At 43.7% G+C, this 19362-nt stretch overlaps 1 protein-coding gene across 2 annotated transcripts in view; it reads right to left on the bottom strand.

Moving 5' to 3' along the window:
- Positions 1-19362, bottom strand: part of SYNPR (synaptoporin) — a gene marked incomplete at both ends in the record, with an annotated part of 279199 nt that overhangs the window by 98085 nt on the left and 161752 nt on the right. For both annotated transcript variants that reach the window (XM_079795734.1, XM_079795735.1), the window contains one exon: positions 7990-8114. In XM_079795734.1, coding sequence (XP_079651860.1) covers positions 7990-8114 — 125 coding nt within the window. The remainder of the gene's footprint in view (positions 1-7989; positions 8115-19362) is intronic.

Raw genomic sequence — 19362 nt, 5'->3', positions numbered from 1 at the left:
AAGAACAAATATCAGAGCAAGCCCTATGAAGCTGAAAGAAAGAGACCTGTATAAAGTACTTCTGTTGAATTTTTACATTTCTTTCTGTTCTCTCTGAAGTAGCAGTGGCTGGGGCACTACCAGCTTCTCTGGCCGAGGGCAAGTACAACGGTGCTTCTAGTTTCATGTAGTTAGAGGTCTCAGTCTCTCTTAAGAAAGCTTCAACCCAGTTTTCTCATTTTGTAGATGAAGACACTGAGGTTCTGAGAGGAACTCTGTGCTAGCCATTGCTTGTCTGTTCTCAATTCCATGCTTTGCTCCTCTCCTGCTCTGCTCTGCACCTCTGGGGCCTGATTCCCGTAACAACTGCTTTCCAGTTAGGTTTGCCCAGTGGGAGCTCTGGTGGGAGATGGAGGGAAGGAGCAAGGGAGAAGCCAGAGTATTTCTCCGCCTCTTGCTCTTGCTCTTTGGGCAGCATCTCCAGCAGTGGCTGCACCTTTTCCGTGGTTCCTACTCCTCCTGGAAGCCTCTGTGGTCCCAGCTTCTACCACACAGGCCCGTCTGTGCTTCCAATGAGACCATCTTCTCCCTTTATGTGTCTTGCCCAGAAGTCAGTAAACTTATTTTTTAAAGGGCTTTATGAGCCAGCAGACAAAACCGAGGATATTGTGTTGGTAGTTATGTAGTATTTACAATGTAATCACTTGAAGATTCTTAGCTTGTGAACTATAAAACCAGGCAGTGGGCTGGCTGAATTTGGCTCATGGTCGGTACTTGCCAACCGCTGCGCTAGCCATCAGGGTGTGGGCGGCTCCCCACAGGTGCTAACCTCTGGATTGCCTCTTGGTCCCCTTTTCGATCATCAAAGCTCTGTCTACCTAGTTCCTTCCTTGTATTACTTTAAAAAACTGAGCCACCTAACATGAGCTCTCTTTTGAATGGACCCTGACTGATACAGATATGACTTGTTTACATCCCCAAACTCAGACATTGGGCCTCTGCACCTGCCCTCTCCTCTCTGGAATATTCCACCCCGATATCTCCCAGGCACCACTCTCTGGCTCTCCCGCTCTTACTTCTTGCAGGTCTGCGCTGCAATGTCACTTTTCCCAGCAGCTCATCTAAAACGGGCTTCGCCCGCTGGCCCCTTCCTGTCCTCTCGACTTGTCCTTGTCACTCCCTTTGCTCAGGACTTTCTTTCCACTTCTCTTTTGAATGGCTTAGATGCCATCTCCTCAGGAAGCCCTGCTGGAGAGTTTATATAGCCGGGTGTCCTTTAACCCTCAACACCCAGCAACACCCACTTTCCATCTCTGAACTATGTTCACCCTCTTCTTAGAAATGACCACTACCGTGTGTGTGTGTGTGTGTGTGTGTGTGTGTGTGTGTGTGTCTTCACTGTCTTTCTCTCATCCCCATATAATTATAAATCTCACCAGGAAAGGGTCCTGTACACTTTACCAACCAATATAAACCAAGCCTTACATAGTTCAGGGCCTTGTACACTGTAGGTGCTCAATAAATATTTATTGAGAGAATGAATAAATGATCCAACATGGGGTCACTCACTGATGTAGGAAAAATGATTAGAGAATCTCCCCGTTGTATTAGAGGCCATCGGTTGACCACCCGGATCTCTCTTGCACCCACCATTTTTGTATATGATGGTCTTAGGTGAGCATCCAAGATCTCTGCCCGAAGGCTTTCTTGGGCTGCAAGCACATGCTTGGTTGGCCATTGGTCAGAAGCAACTTTTGACCAATGGCCAACAGGAGTAGGTAGATAATCACCACAGCTTCATCGCCTGCCTAATAGAATTACTATAAAGCATGTTACCCCCAGTTTCGAGAAGTCGCGGTTTCCCCAGTTGCCCATGGTGGTACCTTGCCCATCAATCCACTCTTTATTGGCTTTCTTCCTTTCCCTGTCTCACTCCCCACACTTTACTGGTATTTCAAGAAAATTACAAATGTCTGTATCAGGGTGAGCTTCTGGGAGAACCCAAACCAAGACATCCTTCTATCTAATTCTCCACCACTCTTTTCGGGGGAAGTATTGCAACAAAAGAATTCCAAACTAGCAGTTACGTATGTTGGCAGCAAACAGTAGAGTGGAGTGAAAGTAGAATAATTTGCCATTTATTATTTTTTTCATTGGACCCATATCATGCCAGCAGCCATTTTGCCCCATTTTCTGTGATCTCTGCAGACATTCCCTACAAACGATAGCTCCTCTCTTCACTGTAGAAATGGCTGTCCTTGTCTTTGGCCACAGCTGTCGTCTGGTGCCAGCTTCCTTCACTAGATGCTATTAACGATGTCAACAACCAGGATAATACAACTGATGAACACTTGATGTGTGCCAGACTCTGGGTCACACAATTAACATAGATGACTTATTTGAACCATTACAACCATACTCTGAGGAAAGTGATACTATCTTCTTCTTATAATAAGGGAATCTAAAGCCAGGGAGGTTATCATTTGCTCATCTGCTGGATGGCAGAACTGGGATTTGAAGCCAGAGGTTTGGCTAGAGTTCCACCATTAGCCCTTTAGCTGCTCTACCTTCAAATCTCCCCACCTCTGGGCCCCATGGAATCACCGGGTCTCATCACACACAAAATTTACTTTAAAGCACATTGAAATGAGATACTGTGGTAATGAAGTTTCTAAAACTTTAGCCAAAAAGAATGAAATCCTTTGGTTATGAGAAACAATAAAGGAATGCTTAAATGTAATTGCAAATGAAGCATTTTCTGGACACAATATATAAAAAAATTGCAGCCCTTAACATATTTACTTTCCCCGAATTGGCCTTTATGGTAAAATAAAAAAATATTGTTCATTATCACCGCTGTAGGCGTGGATCTTAAGGAAAAAATGCTTCCCCCCAACAGAGCCAGCATTTCTAGATAATGGCCCGAACTCCACAGCTCGCCTGGTGTTAACCTCCACCTGTGCCCACGTTCCAAACAGGCGGAGGGGGATTCTGACTCAGGACAGGTAGCTGGGGTCATAAAAGAAGAACTTTGCACAGTGGTACCCAGATAAGCAGACCCAGCTCATCTTTCCCCTCAACATGGAGGCTCATCCTTCGGATTTTCTGTTTCAAGAATCACAAGACTCACAGTTTCATTCTTCCATCCCACTCATTCCAACAACCAACCAGGATCACGCTGACGGCACCCAGCACCCTCAGTCCTGTCACATTGGGAGGTTTCCATTCTCCCAATAGTTTAATGAGAAAAAAACAAAAACAAAACTAACAATGAGCCTGATAATAATACCTTCAAGGACCCAAATAAGCTTTAAATATAAGAACTAAGAGCAAGTTAATAAATGTAAGACAGTTAAATATGTACACATCTTTCAATGTCTGCATATTGGGACAGAGAGGGTTGGGAAGCTCCCATTCTGGGTGAAATATCACATAATAAAGGGATTATTTATGTTGTCTTCAGAGTAATTTTGCTATTTAAGTAGAATAATGATCTCTTTTAGTTTTCTAATTTTAATTACCCTTTCTTGATTATGAAAGTAATAATAATATACTAAAAGAGACCTTATTGAATGCTATACCTTGGGTTAAGCATTTTGCATATATATTGCTCGTTTACTACAGCACTACTATGAAATAGGTGACATTGTATCTGTTTTACAGATAAGGAACAGAAACGGTAAGCAATTTTCTTAATATCATACAGCTATGCCAGCAAATAGTAGCTCCATGGGGATTTGAACCCAGGCAGTTTGTCTCTATAGTTCAAGTTATACTATGTTGCCTCAGTACATTCACAGTGTGAAAAATCTCAAAAACTTATTGTAGAATATCTGCAAAAACTAGACAAATGTAAAAACAATATTTGATTCACTCATAATCTCACCACCTAGAAATCCAGAAGTCCTCCCCAATAACTTTTTGGTCAAAAAGTTTTTACCAGATTAGTACATTTTAGTAGATGAGAAAACATCTAATGTTACTTGTTCATTTAACCACAAATCAAAAGGAAGGTCAGGTGAGAAATATTTCATTCCCATAATAAAATGATATATTGCTGAATGTAAATTCCTTTTGATATGAGTACATGTAGTGGTGTGAAGGAGTCACATAGTTTGGCATATTTATCGGAAGCAGCACATATTTATAAAAATTACCTAGCATTCACTAAATTGGCATTATCCTACATGTGATCATCTGATAAAAAAGTTAAGTAGCTTCCTTTGATGTCATTTACAAGCTATCACCATCCCCCCAATCTGAAATTTTGCTTTCTACTTTTCAGTTCCCTGTGGCCAACCAAGGTCGGAAAATATTAAATGGGAAATTCCAGGAATAAATAATTCATAGGCTTTAAGCTGCGTGCTGCTCCAGGTAGCGTGGTGCAATCTCATGCCATCGGTCTCCGTCCTGCTCAGGATGTGAATCATCACTTTGTCCAGCGTCTCCACGCTGTAGATGCTCCCAGCTACCTAGCAGCCGACTCGGTTATTAGATTGACTGCAGCAATATGGCAGTGGCTGTACTCAGGCCAGCCTTACTTTACTCAATAAAGCCTCATTCACCTCAGTTCATCTCATCACATGGGCATTGTGTCATCTCACATCCTCACAAGAAGCGGGAGTACAGTGCAACTCATGCAACTTTTATCCCACCACATTGTGATAATCATTCCATTTTATTGTTGTTAATCTCTTACTGTGCCTCAATTAAATCTTCTCATAGGTATTTATGTATAGGAAAAACATAGTATTTATAGGGCCTGGTACTCTCTGAAGTTTCATGCATCTACCGGTGTCTTGGAATGTATCCCCCGAGGATAAGGGAGAACTACTGTAATTGTTTTTGTTCCAATGGCTTGGCATTAGAGTTTATTGTGTTCCTTATGTTTGCAATAAACTGAATAGTTTGAAGCAGCTGAATGCTCTTATTTTATTTCAAGATTATGATCAAATCATTGACAATGGCTTATGAAGTTTGAGGAGAAAATAAACTTTTTTATGATTTACTTCACTACCATCTTGCTAACCCAACTTCTTCTGAAACTAATGACTTCAAAATAATCTGCATAAATTCCAGATGCCGTTGCTTACTATTCAGATCTTCTCCAAGAAGATAATGGCACAACATTTTAAAATGTCCAAATGTATAATTGAAATTGCACCTCTAGTGAAACCTAGCCTCTTTGGACCGATATGTGTATTTCCTAGATGGGCATTAATTGGACAAAACTGCAAGGCACTCTGTGGGCTGAGTAGGTTCCTGAACAGTGGACAGTAAATGTTGTACAGTTGTGGTAAGCACAGTGGCAAAATTTTTCTTGCTTTTTAGAACAGTGGTTTAAATGACTTCTAGGAGACCTAGGGTTCTGAGGAGATTTCATAGGAATAGCACAGCAGGGTAGGGATGGGTGGAGGGTGAGGGAGTGTACTGGGGGAGGGTGCTCTATGTGTGGCAGGAAGAAGGCTGAGAAAGAATAGCTGGATGCTTCAAGCCCCTTTCTTCCCCTGCTCCCACTTTCTCAATAACTCATTTCTGCTCTCTATGTAAAGCAGGGTAATGTTTGGAAGAAAAGTTCTGATACTGGAAAAACCCCCACACAAAAACAATGGTTGATCATCTTTGTTTCAGAACCCAAGTAAAACTCTTTCAAATGAGTGGGCCACTATACTTACAAATAGTAATAAACATTTTCATACAATTTCTTCAGTTGCCTTTAATTGTAATTTGTCCTGGGAAGAAAATGAAGAAGCCCAGTGCTGGAAAGTGTTACCTTGAAGGGTCTTTTCAAATGGAGCACTTAGCCAGGGATGGCATGAAATTAAGTATCACCCTGCCCTCTCTCCACCCCAACCCAGGCACTGGCCTCCTGCCTTGACAGGCCTTTTGATTAGTCTCTTCCAGTTTGAGAGACAGATAGAGGCCTGTGCTCCATGTTTAGTGACCTGCTGCTCTTTATATCTTAAGGGTTTGACTTTCAAGTCATCTGTTCCTTTCACAACTCTTGGTGGGAAATCACTGTAGAAGGCAATGCAGACCTCACAACTTCATGAGGAATGTTACTAAGTATCCCACCCCAGCAGCCCAGCCACTGGCGATTCTTATCTCCTGTGTTAGATTCTGCATGCAGACCAGTGAGCTTGCATTGACTTGGCCATTCTCCACTTAAGTCAAGGAGTTCATGAAGGACTCCAGTGTCAAGCACTCCTATTCCCCCTTCTAGCAGTGCGGGAAGCTCTTCTTACCATATTACCAGGGGTTCTTTGCTTAATATTTGCTTAATTTATTTTAATTTGCTTAATTAATTAATCTGAACTTTGGATTCTCTTATTATGTTAGCAGAGCATCTACTTGAGTAGAGATGTTTTCAGTTTTTATCAGCTTTACTCTTAAAAACTATTAAGTACAAACTGTTTGGTATAAATGCCACTTTCCTGTGGTTTGCTGCCTATGAACTAAGGCACTTTGGTTTGGGATTAGGAGAAGTCCCCGGATTAGTATATGAAGGTGTGTTCATGAGATACAAATCTCCTGGATGCTCCGTTAGAAAGGTTTTCTGTGGTCAGACACATTTGGGAAGCACGGTGCTTCTCTCGGTGACTCAAAATGTGCATTAGAAGGGCGAAGTGCTAAGAAGTCTTCTTAAACTTATTTGACTAAATAATTTTTAAATTCTCCTTCCCTCCCACTTGGTCGCCCTCCTTCTTTTATTCCTTCCTTAGAAACATGAAGTGTCCAGGGCTCCGTGGAGAGACTTGGGAAAGTGCTGCACCTGCCCGAGTAAGAAAAGTGTTGAGGGTCACTCTTTACCCTTCTCTGCAATTGCAGGGCCAGTGCCGTGTCTGGCTCAGTGTGGTTACTCCATGCATGTTTGTTAAGTTGAAGTAAGCAAGAGAGTGCGTTAATAAGATGCAAACAATGTGTTGAGAGTTGTTTTAAAAACATCACGCTACTTATCTGGTGCCAAAAATTTGTGAGTAAATTATTTCAAAATTAAATTTAATTAATCCCCATTGGATCTGGATTGGAATCACAACATGTCTGATTCAAGACAAGCCCTGGCACATATTTTATGAGTAAGGCATTAACTTCAGACTAAATTTATAAAGATACTGAAGAAATTATCTCAAGCTAAGTACAGAAATAGATGCATGAGCTCTGGTCTCAACCCAGGTGGGCTCAAACCCTGACTCTGCCATTTACTGGCCGAGGGAATGTGAGCAAACATATCTGTGCCTCAGTTTCCTCATTTTATTTTATTTTTATTTTTTATTTTAAATATATTTTACTGATTTTTTACAGAGAGGAAGGGAAAGGGATAGAGGGCTAGAAATATCGATGGGAGAGAAACATCGATCAGCTGCCTCCTGCACACCCCCTACTGGGGATGTGCCCGAAACCAAGGTACATGCCCTTGACCGGAATCGAACCTGGGACCTTTCAGTCCGCAGGCCGATGCTACATCCACTGAGCCAAACCAGTTAGGGCATCCTCATTTTAAATGGTGATGGTAATTGTGCTCCTCTCAAAGGTCATTGTGATGACCAAATGAACTTAACAAGTAAACAGCAAGTGAAGTGACTGACACGTGGAAATAATATTAGATATTAATCTTATTAGATACATTATCAGCCAATATTGCATAGTCAATATGAAGTTAGAGATGACATTAATCCTATTTAGAACTTGGGAGGCCTTAAGATTGGGACTATGGATGGGAGAAAGGATTGTATAACTGAGGTCTCCATGTTGATAGTCCCCAATACTGGACTACTTGTAGCAGTTTTTTGGAGGAGAATCAGTTTTGGTTTCAAGGTACAACTCACACATCCTCTCAGGGTAGTAGGGAGGAGTAGTAGGTGGGCATTTTACTTGTTTGGGTACTTTATAGGCTCAGGCAATTCTGTTTACCCAGAATTCCCTGGGAGATTGCATTACTTTTTGAGAAACGATGAAAGGAAGATAGTGCCCTCTCTGCATGGCCAGCGGGCACGAGCCACCATGCCTTACCTGAATGGGTAGGCAAACGCTATGTCAATGCTGAGGTCACTGTCCGTCTTGTTGACACAGTCCACACTCAGCCGCAGGCCTCCAGAATAGCCACCGCATGTTGCAAATGCAAAGATTGCAAAAAGCTGTGAAAAACAAAATAAAAAGCATTAGAGTGATGCTGATCCAATGAGAAATACCAACAGGAGCTTCGTGGTGGATTGAGAGAGGTTATGGTTCTGCTAACGTTTGGTTCAGGCTGGAAGATGAAGACAATGATGGTGGAGAACAGGGAGGCGGCATCTGCAGAAACAGTCTGGCAAGCTGGAGCCACTTCACCTGGAGATAAACTGAACACAAGGACAAACGTGTGTTTGAGTGTGTAAAGGCTGCCAGACCTCAGAAGGTGGAGATATCATTTCACACCAAAGAGTGTGGAAAGCTTTGCACACCACGGGGTTAATGATGGACGCCTCCAGGTGGGAAGAATTTGGGGTGTCCCCTGGCTTTCTTCTTTTTGTTTATCTGTATTTTTCTACAATAAACATGTTTATCTTTTGAAAAAAATAATTATTAAAAAGACATGATCAAAATTTTTTTGTTATGATAGTTTTAATCAAGATAAAGCATGTGAAAACAATGCTTTGCATTATTTTGACAATAACGCATAATCCTATATAATAAAAGCTTAATATACAAATCAACTGAATGGTGGAACCACTGGCGGAACGACTGGTTGCTATGCTGTGCACTTACTACCAGGGGGCAGACGCTCAATGCACGAGCTGCCCCCAGTTCGCAGGCCCAAGGCCTGCCAAGGCAGGTGCCAGCGGGGGGGCCCCTTGATCGCACCACCATTGACCCACAGAGGGAGGTGACCAGCAGCGGCGGAGGGCAGTGTCGGTGAGCGGGCGGTGCCAGGCCAGCTCATGCTGGTGCCAATGGGGGCCCCCCTGATCGCCCCGCCATGCCTAGGGACCCTACCCATGTACAAATTTTGTGCACTGGGCCTCTAGTCCTATATAATAAAAGGCTAATATGTAAATTGACCAAACGGCAGAACGACTGGTCACTATGACATACACTGACCATCAGGGGGCAGATGCTCAATGCAGGAGCTGCCCCCGGTGGTCAGTGCGCTCCCATGGGAGAGCACCGCTCAGCCAGAAGCCCTGAGCCGGGCTCACAGCTGGCAAGCATAGCAGTGGTGGCAGGAGCCTCTCCTGCCTCCACAGCAGCGCTAAGGCTGTCCAGAGCGGGCCTAAGCCATCAGTTGGACATCCCCCGAGGACTCATGGACTGAGAGAGGGTACAGGCCTGGCTGAGGGACCCCCTGAGTGCACGAATCTCATGCACTGGGCCTCTAGTTTATAATAAGAATGGATCTTTTCCAGTTGTCCAGAAAACAAACTCAGTGTATGCATTTAAGAGCAATTACCATAATATACTTATAACTGCAGCTTACTTATGACTTACATCATCAGTTTGTTTTAATCCTTAAAAGCACCAACACCAGAAACAACTTGATCTGTATTTACTGTTGACATGTTTTTGTTTACTGATTTTAAATAGAAAAATATTTTTTAATCCCTCTTTCTCTTCACATCTTTAATATAAAGCCTTTTAGAGATGTGTTATTGGTTTGTTTGTTTTTCATTATACCCTTCCATTCAGACATTTCATATCACTGCTAGAAAGTATGAAGAAAAAGAAAGGCTAGTAAAAGTATTAAGTGAAAAATATTGAGTTTGTAGACTGTTCAGATGCTCAGGATGATGTTTATATATAGATTTAAATATAGATTTTGCAACAATACCACTAAAAGCTTTGAGAGCCAAGAAAGTAAGACTTGCAGCCTCCCTGGGTGTTTCCTCTAACAAATGCATTAGTTCTTCCATTACATCTGCCCACTCCATTTCAGTTTGCACTTCACTCCTGCATGTGCCTCAGGTGTAAGTGAGATGCCCGTCTACACGTGTGGTGAGGACACACTCACAGAGCTGGGGCTGGGGTGATGAGCACCGATAATGCACTTGGACCATGTGGGCTATTGCAGAACCCTTTGAGAAGTGCACAAATATTGTGGGGGCTTCCAAGTCATTATGATTTGTACTGAGACAAAAAAAAAATTTTTTTTGCCTCAACTTGATAGTTTGACAAAGCTTTCAGTTCCCAATATACACTGAGTGGCCAGATTATTATGATCTCTGAACGCATAATAATCTGGCCACTCAGTGTATATCCTATATAATAAAAGGCTAATATGCAAATTGTCCCCTCGACCAGGAGTTCGACCAGCAGGCAGGCCAGCCAACTGCCCATATCCCCTCTCCCTGGCCAGGCTGGCTGGACCCCACCCATGCACGAATTCATGCACCGGGCCTATATATATGTGTGTGTGTGTGTATATACACACACACACACACACACACACACACACACACACACATACATACACACACTAAGTGGCCAGATTATTATGCGTTCAGAGATGATAATAACCTGGCCACTCAGTGTATAAATCATAAGTCAATCCTTTAGTTGGGTTCAACATTAGCTGTAAAAAGAATAGGAATTTTGAATTAATAAATATTTGAATTTGTCTCATGATCAGAGAATTTTAGAGCTAAAAAGTTGGGGATGAGTAGGTGAGTATTTGAGAAGTGCCATTTCAGAGCACCAGGTCTCTGTGTGTGTGAGCCTCATCCCTAGCCAATCTATACAACCACCAGCCACAGTGAAGCAAGACCCAGGTGCTCCAAGAAAAACTGATCAGCCCTGACTGGTTTGGCTCAGTGGATGGAGCGTTGGCATGTACCTTGGTTGCGGGCACATCCCCAGTGGGGGTGTGTGCAGGAGGAAGCTGATAGATGTTTCTCTCTCGTTGATGTTTCTAGCTCTCTATCCCTCTCCCTTCCTCTCTGTAAAAAATTAATAAAATATATTTTAAAAAGTAAAAAAAGAAAGAAAAACTGATCATTTTTGCTTTTACTGCTTTTCTTCCTAGTTTGACTCACCGGTGGACTTGGGAGTTATTCAGAAGCTACTGCAACCCACTCCGCACTCTGGGGATGATGCCCGTGAATGTCAGGGCCACAGGGACCCTGATCTCTTGTCACTGTGGCATGCATGTGCTTACTTCTCATGACCAAGTGCTCCTCTGGCAGCTCTTTGTACTGGTAGGAATAAAGGGGAAGGGAGTTTAATTGTTCAGTGCTTAAGCCTAGACTTCACCAGATAATACTGGGTGTCTCATCCCTTGGTGCTGTGTCAGGATGGCACCTCTGCATGTCTTCCAGAGGTGGGAATGGAGTGGGGGAACCCAAGCCCTGCGGTGTGGCTGTGGAGAAAGTACTCCCTGTCCAAGCTTCTTCACCTCAAAACAGGGAAACCCTCTGTCTCCCTGAATCAAGGAGAGAATGAAATGAGGTGGAGTAGGTACTCATGGGCAGCCCCCTCTCAATTCATGCAGAGATTCATGTGGTATTTACACACGTGTAAGGGTTGTGTGTGTGATTAGTATTATATTCCTCTATTAAAGATGTGGCCCAATAAATAGTATAATGTCTTTCAACAGTTTCATGTTTTAAAAATTCCTTGAAATACTGAAGTGTAGTGAGTTAGAGTAGAGGGTAGAAAGACAAATCCTGGTAAATTCAGCACTTAATGGCTACCAAAAAATTGCCCTTACCATTCTGCCTTATTTTAAAGTGCTTTATATATAGTAAGATATTATTAATACCACCATCTAATGAACTTAAGATGGAATGATAATTATGTATTCAATTAGTTCAAAATGTTAAATGCATAGAAGGCAGGCATCAGACTGTTGAAACCACACACATCACTGTGGTTTTATTTTTAACTTCTATTGAGTTCTGAGAACAAGACGTCGTACGGGAGTTAAATATGATGCCCGTGGGATTTCTGGTTAACTTTCTCCTTTCCCCACAGTCCTCACTGATTAAAGAGAAACCATACTGTGTGACCAATACCAAATTCAATAATATCATGAGGTGAGGATTAAACAGATAATATCTGTACAACACGGCAGAGTCAGGTCCTGCTGAGTGAGGAACATATTACAAGGATGGTTGATTCCATACTTGGGAATGTGAAATCAACTCCTTCAGAGTATATCAGCCAAGCCTGGTCTGGTAACTAGAATACATTAAGACAGAGTGGGGAGAGGGAACTGCAAATTCTTTGAGGGTCAACATTCTCTTGGTGTTGAATGGAAACCTAGAGTGGAATGGACCTTTGGAAATCCTCCCACCAATTTCCCTGCCCAGCCACCCATCCCAGGTGGTGCCACGAGAAGTCCTGGCATCAGGCAGACCAGAGCTCGGGTCCAATTCCTGGCTGTCTACACTGAGTGAGTTCACTTCTCCACCCTCACCTCTCACATCTGCCAAGTCAGGTCCCAGGTCACACTCACTGCTTCATTCAGCACCTGGGTTTTGGTTTGTTTGCTTGTTTTATTTTTAGAGAGGAAGGAAGGGAGAGGAGAGAGAGGGAAACATCAATGTGAGAGAAACACTGATCCATTGCCTCCAGCATGCACCCTTCAGTAGGGCCATTCAGTAGATGTCTAATGGTGGACATACTAGGTGCCAGCTGATCGGGAACAGAAGCATACAAAGGTAGAGAAAAGACAAAGAAGGTCCCTGCCCACTATGGAGCCTAATGCTGGATGCAGGAGACAGAACCAAAAAGAGCATACAAATGAAGTAATTACAAACTGTTACACATTTTGAGGGGAAGCTCATCTAACAGGGAGTTACACCTGCAGATGTCGCATTTAAATTAGAACTTGAGGCTGAAGGAGAGGGAGCTTTGGGGAAAGGGGCTGGGGTGGAGGAAAGTGCTCTGGGCAGAGGGAACAGCGTGAGTGAAACCTGGGGAGGAAAGCCCTAGAGGTTGAGAATAATAGTATTCATGTCACGTGCCTGTATATCCGTCAGCTGGGAGAACACATGTAAAGCAGCAGGCTAGTGGTCTTCCATATATGTTAAAACTCCTACACTGTTGAAGAAGCTGAGAACTAGAGAGGAACGTTCATTTGTCCTGACTCAACTAGAGCACAGTTGGAACTAGAATGCTCTCCAGATTCCCTGTGTTAGCATTCTTCTAATCTGCTCTAAAACAACAGAAAGAATACTTGTTGGCCATGTGGGCAGAAGGCAGGTCAAATGGTGCAGCCTTCTCTGTCCAGAAGCACACCATGTGGCCTGAGGCTCTCCACACTTCTGCGTGTCTCCCAAGCACATCCCTGGGAGCTCACCAGCCACGCAGAGTGGCTGCTTTGCCTTCTTTCTCTTTTTCCTTTCCTTCCTTCCCTCCTTCCCTCCCTCCCTCCCTCCCTCCCTCCTTCTTTCCTTCCTTCTTTCCTTCCTTCCTTCCTTCCTTCCTTCCTTCCTTCCTTCCTTCCTTCCTTCCTTCCTTCCTTCCTTCCTTCCTTCCTTCTCTCCTCTTTTCACCCTTGACAGGTCGAGGATTTTAGAAGGAAAACCTTGGAAGTTGTTACAAAGGCAACCTTCCTTAGCTTGACAATTCTCCTGAGAGATTGTTACTATTGGCAAGGTTTGCGTGTCCTCCAGGTGTTTGGTTCTGCAAGAGGAATGCTTTTCCTGACAGACAGTATCCCTCTCTGGAAGATGGAGAGGTGGGAACACTGTTGTGCAGCCAGGATGCAGTGAGAAATGGGTGTGGGTCCTGGGAGGCCAGGCGGACAGGCACCTGAGGGGACCGAGTGTGTGAGTGGAGAGGATTCCGTTTGAGGCTGACTCTCTAAACACCCCAAAGAGACCTGTGAAGACATGGTGTTTGTGTGCGCAGGCGTCATTTTCTCTAAATTCCAGGCTCCCTGTGCTTGTCCTCAGCCAATCCTGCCTTCTTTCTGGCAACGCAGTGTCCTCGCCCAACTTGCTAGATTTTGAAGGCACAACCTAGGGGCAAAAGTGTGTTTGCCCTATCTGGTGAGATTGAAAATCTCTGCATTCCCATCTTTCCTAAAACTCCCAATTCCCCTCAGACAAAGCAGAGTCCTCACCTCTAGCACATTCCAAGGTATCAATACTGTAACCACTGGCCCAATCACTCACTTCCCTCAGTTCAGGAGACCAAAATAAATCGCCCGCAATAAACTCTCATTTTACTACTGTCTTGAATGATGTATGGCTCCGTTCCTAACAACAAACTATTACTCTCTAAATGGACAGAATTGACTCTCCTTGCTTGTAGCCTGATTAGAAATACACTCAGGTGGATAAGAACAGAAGAATTTCCTTGCATTTTCTGGCTTAATAAGTATCCACAAGTCAAAATTGCCCACAGCAGGAATATCTTTGCACAGTTAATGAAACTAAAGATTTTCCCCTGGAAAGAGAGCAAGCAGCTCCCTCCTTGGAACTGATTGACCCACATAAGGAAAATCAATGGGCTTTCTGCTATTACTACTTCTGGTTAATTTGCAAGGCATAGTTGAAAGCAACAGGTTGGAGGAGGACAGGCAATCAAGCTGATTAATGGCTCTCCTAGGAATCTGTGGTCTGCAGTGATGTCAAGGAGGGGACATCTTCCAAGGCCTGATACATCACCTCAGGCATGAGAGATGTCTTGGAAGAAGTAAGTGGGAGTAAGGAGACTGGTTATAAAAGGTGTTGGGAGATTGGGATAAGTACTGGTAGTAATATTATCACCAAGCAGTGTGTGCTAAGAATCAGATATCCAGAGAGCAAAGCTTTTATTTATAGCATTTACCAATTGCCATGGTGTAAATATACCCACCATGGCCAATTCCCAACATAATACTTCTGAACCTTGATTGGGAAGAGAGCTGCACAATCCACTGGGTTCCAACACACTACTGCCACCAGGGGACTTTCCCTGACTCTCCTCTGTGGACAAGAACCCTGGGCTGTTTCATTGAGTCACTCCTATTATGTCATACTAGAGGCCCAGTGTATGAAATTCATGCACGGGGGAGGGGGGGGTCCCCTCAGCCCAGCCTGCACCCTTTCCAATCTGGGACCCCTTGGGGGATGTCTGACTGCTGGTTTAGGCCCAATCCTAAACCAGCAGTTGGACATCCCTCTCACAATCCTGGACCGCTGGCTCCTAATTGCTCACCTGCCTGCCTGCCTAGTCGCCCCTAACTGCCTCCTACCCCCTGCTGCCCTGATCACCTCTCACTGCCTCTGTGTGCCAGCCTGATTGCCCCTAACTGCCTCCCCTGCTGGCCTAGTCACCCCTAACTGCCCCCTGCTGCTGGCCTGGTTGCCCACGCTTCCTGCTTGTTCGGTCGTTTGGTCGTCCCTCACAAACCCCCTGCCGGCCTGGTCATAGGCAGCCATCTTGTGAGGATGTGAGGGTCAATTTGCATATTACCTCTTTATTATATAGGATACTCACCTTGGGCTGATTTCATTGAGGTACAATTATTCATTCTTTGACCCCTTTGCCCACTCAATCCCTCATTCACTTCTTTATTGCAGCAGAGGTTGTTAATGTTTCACCTAAACCCCCTTGCCCACCCTAGAGGCCACCTGCAGCCTTAGGGGGACAGTCCTTGTACACACCAAAGAGTTTCCCTTCAAACACCCGAGTCTCTCTACTGAGGGCTTTCTCAGGGAGCAGGAATGTGCTCAGCCTGTGACTGAGGCATCAGGGAAGTTCCTGGGAGTTAAGTCCATGGCAGCTTCCAACTAATGTGTCATGAAAATTGGTGGATAAAACTCCAGCGCCGTTGCACCTCTATGGGGAAATTTTCAGGCGTGTTCAATAGTTTCTCATAGGATTCCCCTGAGGTTGAGCAACAGTTGCCTGCAGCAACATCTGCTCATTTACATGCCCTTGTTTGGCTTCCCTTCTTTCTCTGTCCCATTTCTCCACTCAGGGTCACGCTTCCTGTCATCGCCTCTCCAATATAGCTCTTGAGCCAAAGTTCTCATCTCAGGATCTGCTTTTGGAAAATCCATCTGAGATAGTTATTGAACATTGACTGACTACCTGTTACTTTGCAGTCATTGCAATGGGCTTTAAGGTATATTTATAAAGGGAGCAGTATCTATCTCCTTATCTCACCTCTCTCAGCATCTAACTTAACTAGTAGCACTCTCTCAGCTCTTTCTAAATAAGCTGCTCTCCTTGTAAATAGGAAGTCTTCTTTGACTATACTGTCTGGAGTGGACCCTCTGACTCCAGCCCACCCTTACTCTAGTCCCATTATTTCCTGTTGTTTTTTTTTTTACATGAGCAGACTTCCTAATATCTCTGTTTGTTTGGCATTATTTCTTCTCCTGTTTGTTTTGCTTGACCACTTCCCTGAAGAAAGGCAATACACTTGTCTTTATTTCTTGCTGACTCTGTTGGTATGAAGTAGGTGTTCCCTAAATACTTGTTGACTAAATAAGTAAATACATCCTCCCCACACCTCCAAGGAACTTGCTGTCTTATTTGGGGATACAGACAAGGGAATGAATAGACAGTAATTGGAGCATGTTAGAGGAAAACATGGTAGATATTTGCAGAGGATTAGAGGATACATGAAGAATAGCTGTCTGGAGAAATGGATAGCTAAGCAGAAACCAGGAAAGCATGTAGGTTCTATCCAGGTAAGAGGGAGAAGAAGAGTATTCTAGGCAGAGAGAGTAGCAAGTCAGGTATGATCTAAACTATGGCCCCTTTGCCATATCCAGCCACATCCAATCATCTATGGCTGCTTTCATGCTACACAAAGCCAAGCATATTTACTGTCTGCCCCTTACAGAAAGTTTGTCAATGTGAAGAAACCTGGGTCTCATGGAGGCACTGAATTTTCAGCAGGGGAGGGGCAAGACCAAATACTAGTATGCATTTCAGAAAGGCCACACTAGTTGCAGTGGAGAATGGACTGAGAGGAGGGGTGCGAGATACTAGAAGAGCAAGTGTCTGACTTCCCCAGATGGTCTGCAAACCTTTTGCCAACACAACCACATCTCAGGCATCTTTGTGTTCTCAAAACATCATAGGTGATTCATAAATTTTAATAAAGTAAATGAATATAGGGTGGGGCAAAATTAGTTTACAGTTGACCCCATAGAAAATAAAACAATAATTAAGAAATGATAATACAAGGATAAACTCTATGTTTAGCATACTCACAATTGTAAACCTATTTTTTGCCACACCTGCATATGCATGAAGATGAGATGAAGTGCTTGGAAAAGTATATTCTGGCACTGGAGAACAAAATAAAAAACATTGTGTGATAGTGATGACGATGATGATGATGAAGATGATGATAGTAATAATAAACAACCACATTTGGTTTTCTGTACCAGTCTCTTCAGTAAGTACATTATTTACATGAACTCAATCTTCTCAACACTCCCTTAAAACATAAACACATCCCCTTGTTTTACAGTTGAGGAAACTGAATTCAAACAGCATGCCAAGGTCACAGGGTTTATTGGTACATAAAGTAGTCATGGTTTGAACATGGATCTGCCTTTCTCTAAAGTTTATCTTCCTTATTCCCACCTCTCCCAGGGCTGTGAAGGGGTCCCTCTTGGCTGCAGCATGTTATGGAAAGACTAATACAGAAACACCAATCATGGGCTTGTTAAGGTTTCTCTGTCACATCAATGCTCCAAAAGCCAGGTGAGCACTAAATGAAGCATCTGTAAGACAAAGCCATGATCATAACTGGATGTCAGTGGCAGCTTTTGTATTTTGAATCAGCAACACTAGCCTTTATCCTGCAGCCTCACAGGCCTTCAGAGGGGGGAGTTAGGGTCTGACATGATAGGAACATTGAAAGAACCTGATGGTTATGCCAATTACACGTGACAAGTTCCTCCTGTCAGCCACTCACAGTGGGAGTGGGGTGGCTTTCTCATTTTCAGACATCTCAAACATTCAACAGTTTATAGGCTAATGAGACCCAGTTTCCGTCCTTTACCTCCTGTGATGAGCCCCCCTGTCCCTTCTCCTTGCTTGGGGCTGATGAACCATTTGTCCTCAGCACCCTTGAAGGCCATTTCTGGAAGCACAGTTGTTTATAGACGCTGATTACCTCAATTATCCTCGGAAAAGTGAGGAATACCTCCTGTCAGGATATTTTCTGGTGCAGAAAGAGTTTTTTATTAACTGTGGCTTCCCTCATACCCCACTTACTCCCTAGAAGGCCCCCAGCCGACTGACAAACACCCCTAAAACTTAATGTTCCATTTCTACTCATCTTTGTCCAATTCTTCTCTCCCTTAGTGTTTCTGCTCCTGCTGATAATTGTATTTTTCCAAGGAAATTGACCAAGCACCTTCTTGGCCATCAGTTTATGGTTATTGCAACACTGACCCAGAAGGCTTTGTGAACAATCCTATAAAACCTGGGGTGGGACCTTCATGTGAAGATTTAAAACTGCAAGTTGTCCCTGGAAGGCAATAGAATTGTATCTGATTGGGAACCACTGAAAACCATTGTCCAAAGCTCTCCCCATAGAGCCGTGTGTTTTTTCCTGTCATTGTATATACCTATCTGTGTTCTTAACTAGCGCCAGTGCCCTCCACACTGCATTCCATCTCCTGCTGCCTGTTAAAACTGGGATACTGTGCTCTTCTGTCTGCCTTATGATTTGTGTGAAATCTTCCCAGACAAAAAGCAGCCTTACAGAATTGGTACTTCACCCCATCACCTGAGGAATTCTAACCAAGCACAGCAGAAAAAGAATTCCAATTACTTACATAACAAAAGTTCCATTTTCATTTTCTTAAACCTGCAGCTTGGAGACAGAGCGTTTGACCCACAGTGGGTTGAATAAGGGGTTTGTGCTTCATACACACCGAGAAATCCAGAACCAAGAGGCTGCTGTATTGATGATGACTAGGCCACCATCTCTTTGGTCATTATGGTTTTTGCCTCATAGTCACCAAAGGGCTGGGGCTGCTGTGTCCATGGACATCCTTAGCTGCATGGGAGGCTGGGAAGTAAACATTCGGCTTTCCTGGGCTCTATAGGGGAGGTAGACAAGAGCACAAGGCCCAGGGATGATTGTTGAGTCACTCAGTCCCCAGAGTTTGCCACAGACACTTGTGGGAGAAAGGGGCAGATGTGAAATAAGCATCCATGACATGTTATAAAGTCAAGACAGGGTCATCAAGCCCATTCAATATATGGCCATTTCATTTTCCCTGGAGTGTAGTATCTAGAAACTCCTGTGCCTTAACACTTGTCCATAAATTGAAATGTAAATTTCTGCTCAAATTTTATTTTCCAGCATAAGCCTAACACAAATATTTAAAGTAAAATGCATGGTTGAAATAATAAAAATAGCCTGACTGGTGTGGCTCTGTGGTTGAGCATCAACCTATGAACCAGGAGGTCAAGGTTCGATTCCAGGTCAGGGCACATGAT

The sequence above is a fragment of the Cnephaeus nilssonii genome, assembly GCF_951640355.1.
Source record: "Cnephaeus nilssonii genome assembly, chromosome: 17".
Taxonomy (NCBI): Eukaryota; Metazoa; Chordata; class Mammalia; order Chiroptera; family Vespertilionidae; genus Cnephaeus; species Cnephaeus nilssonii.
The sequence above is the reverse complement of the archived record's forward strand: the minus strand, read 5'-3'. Positions and strand labels throughout refer to the sequence as shown.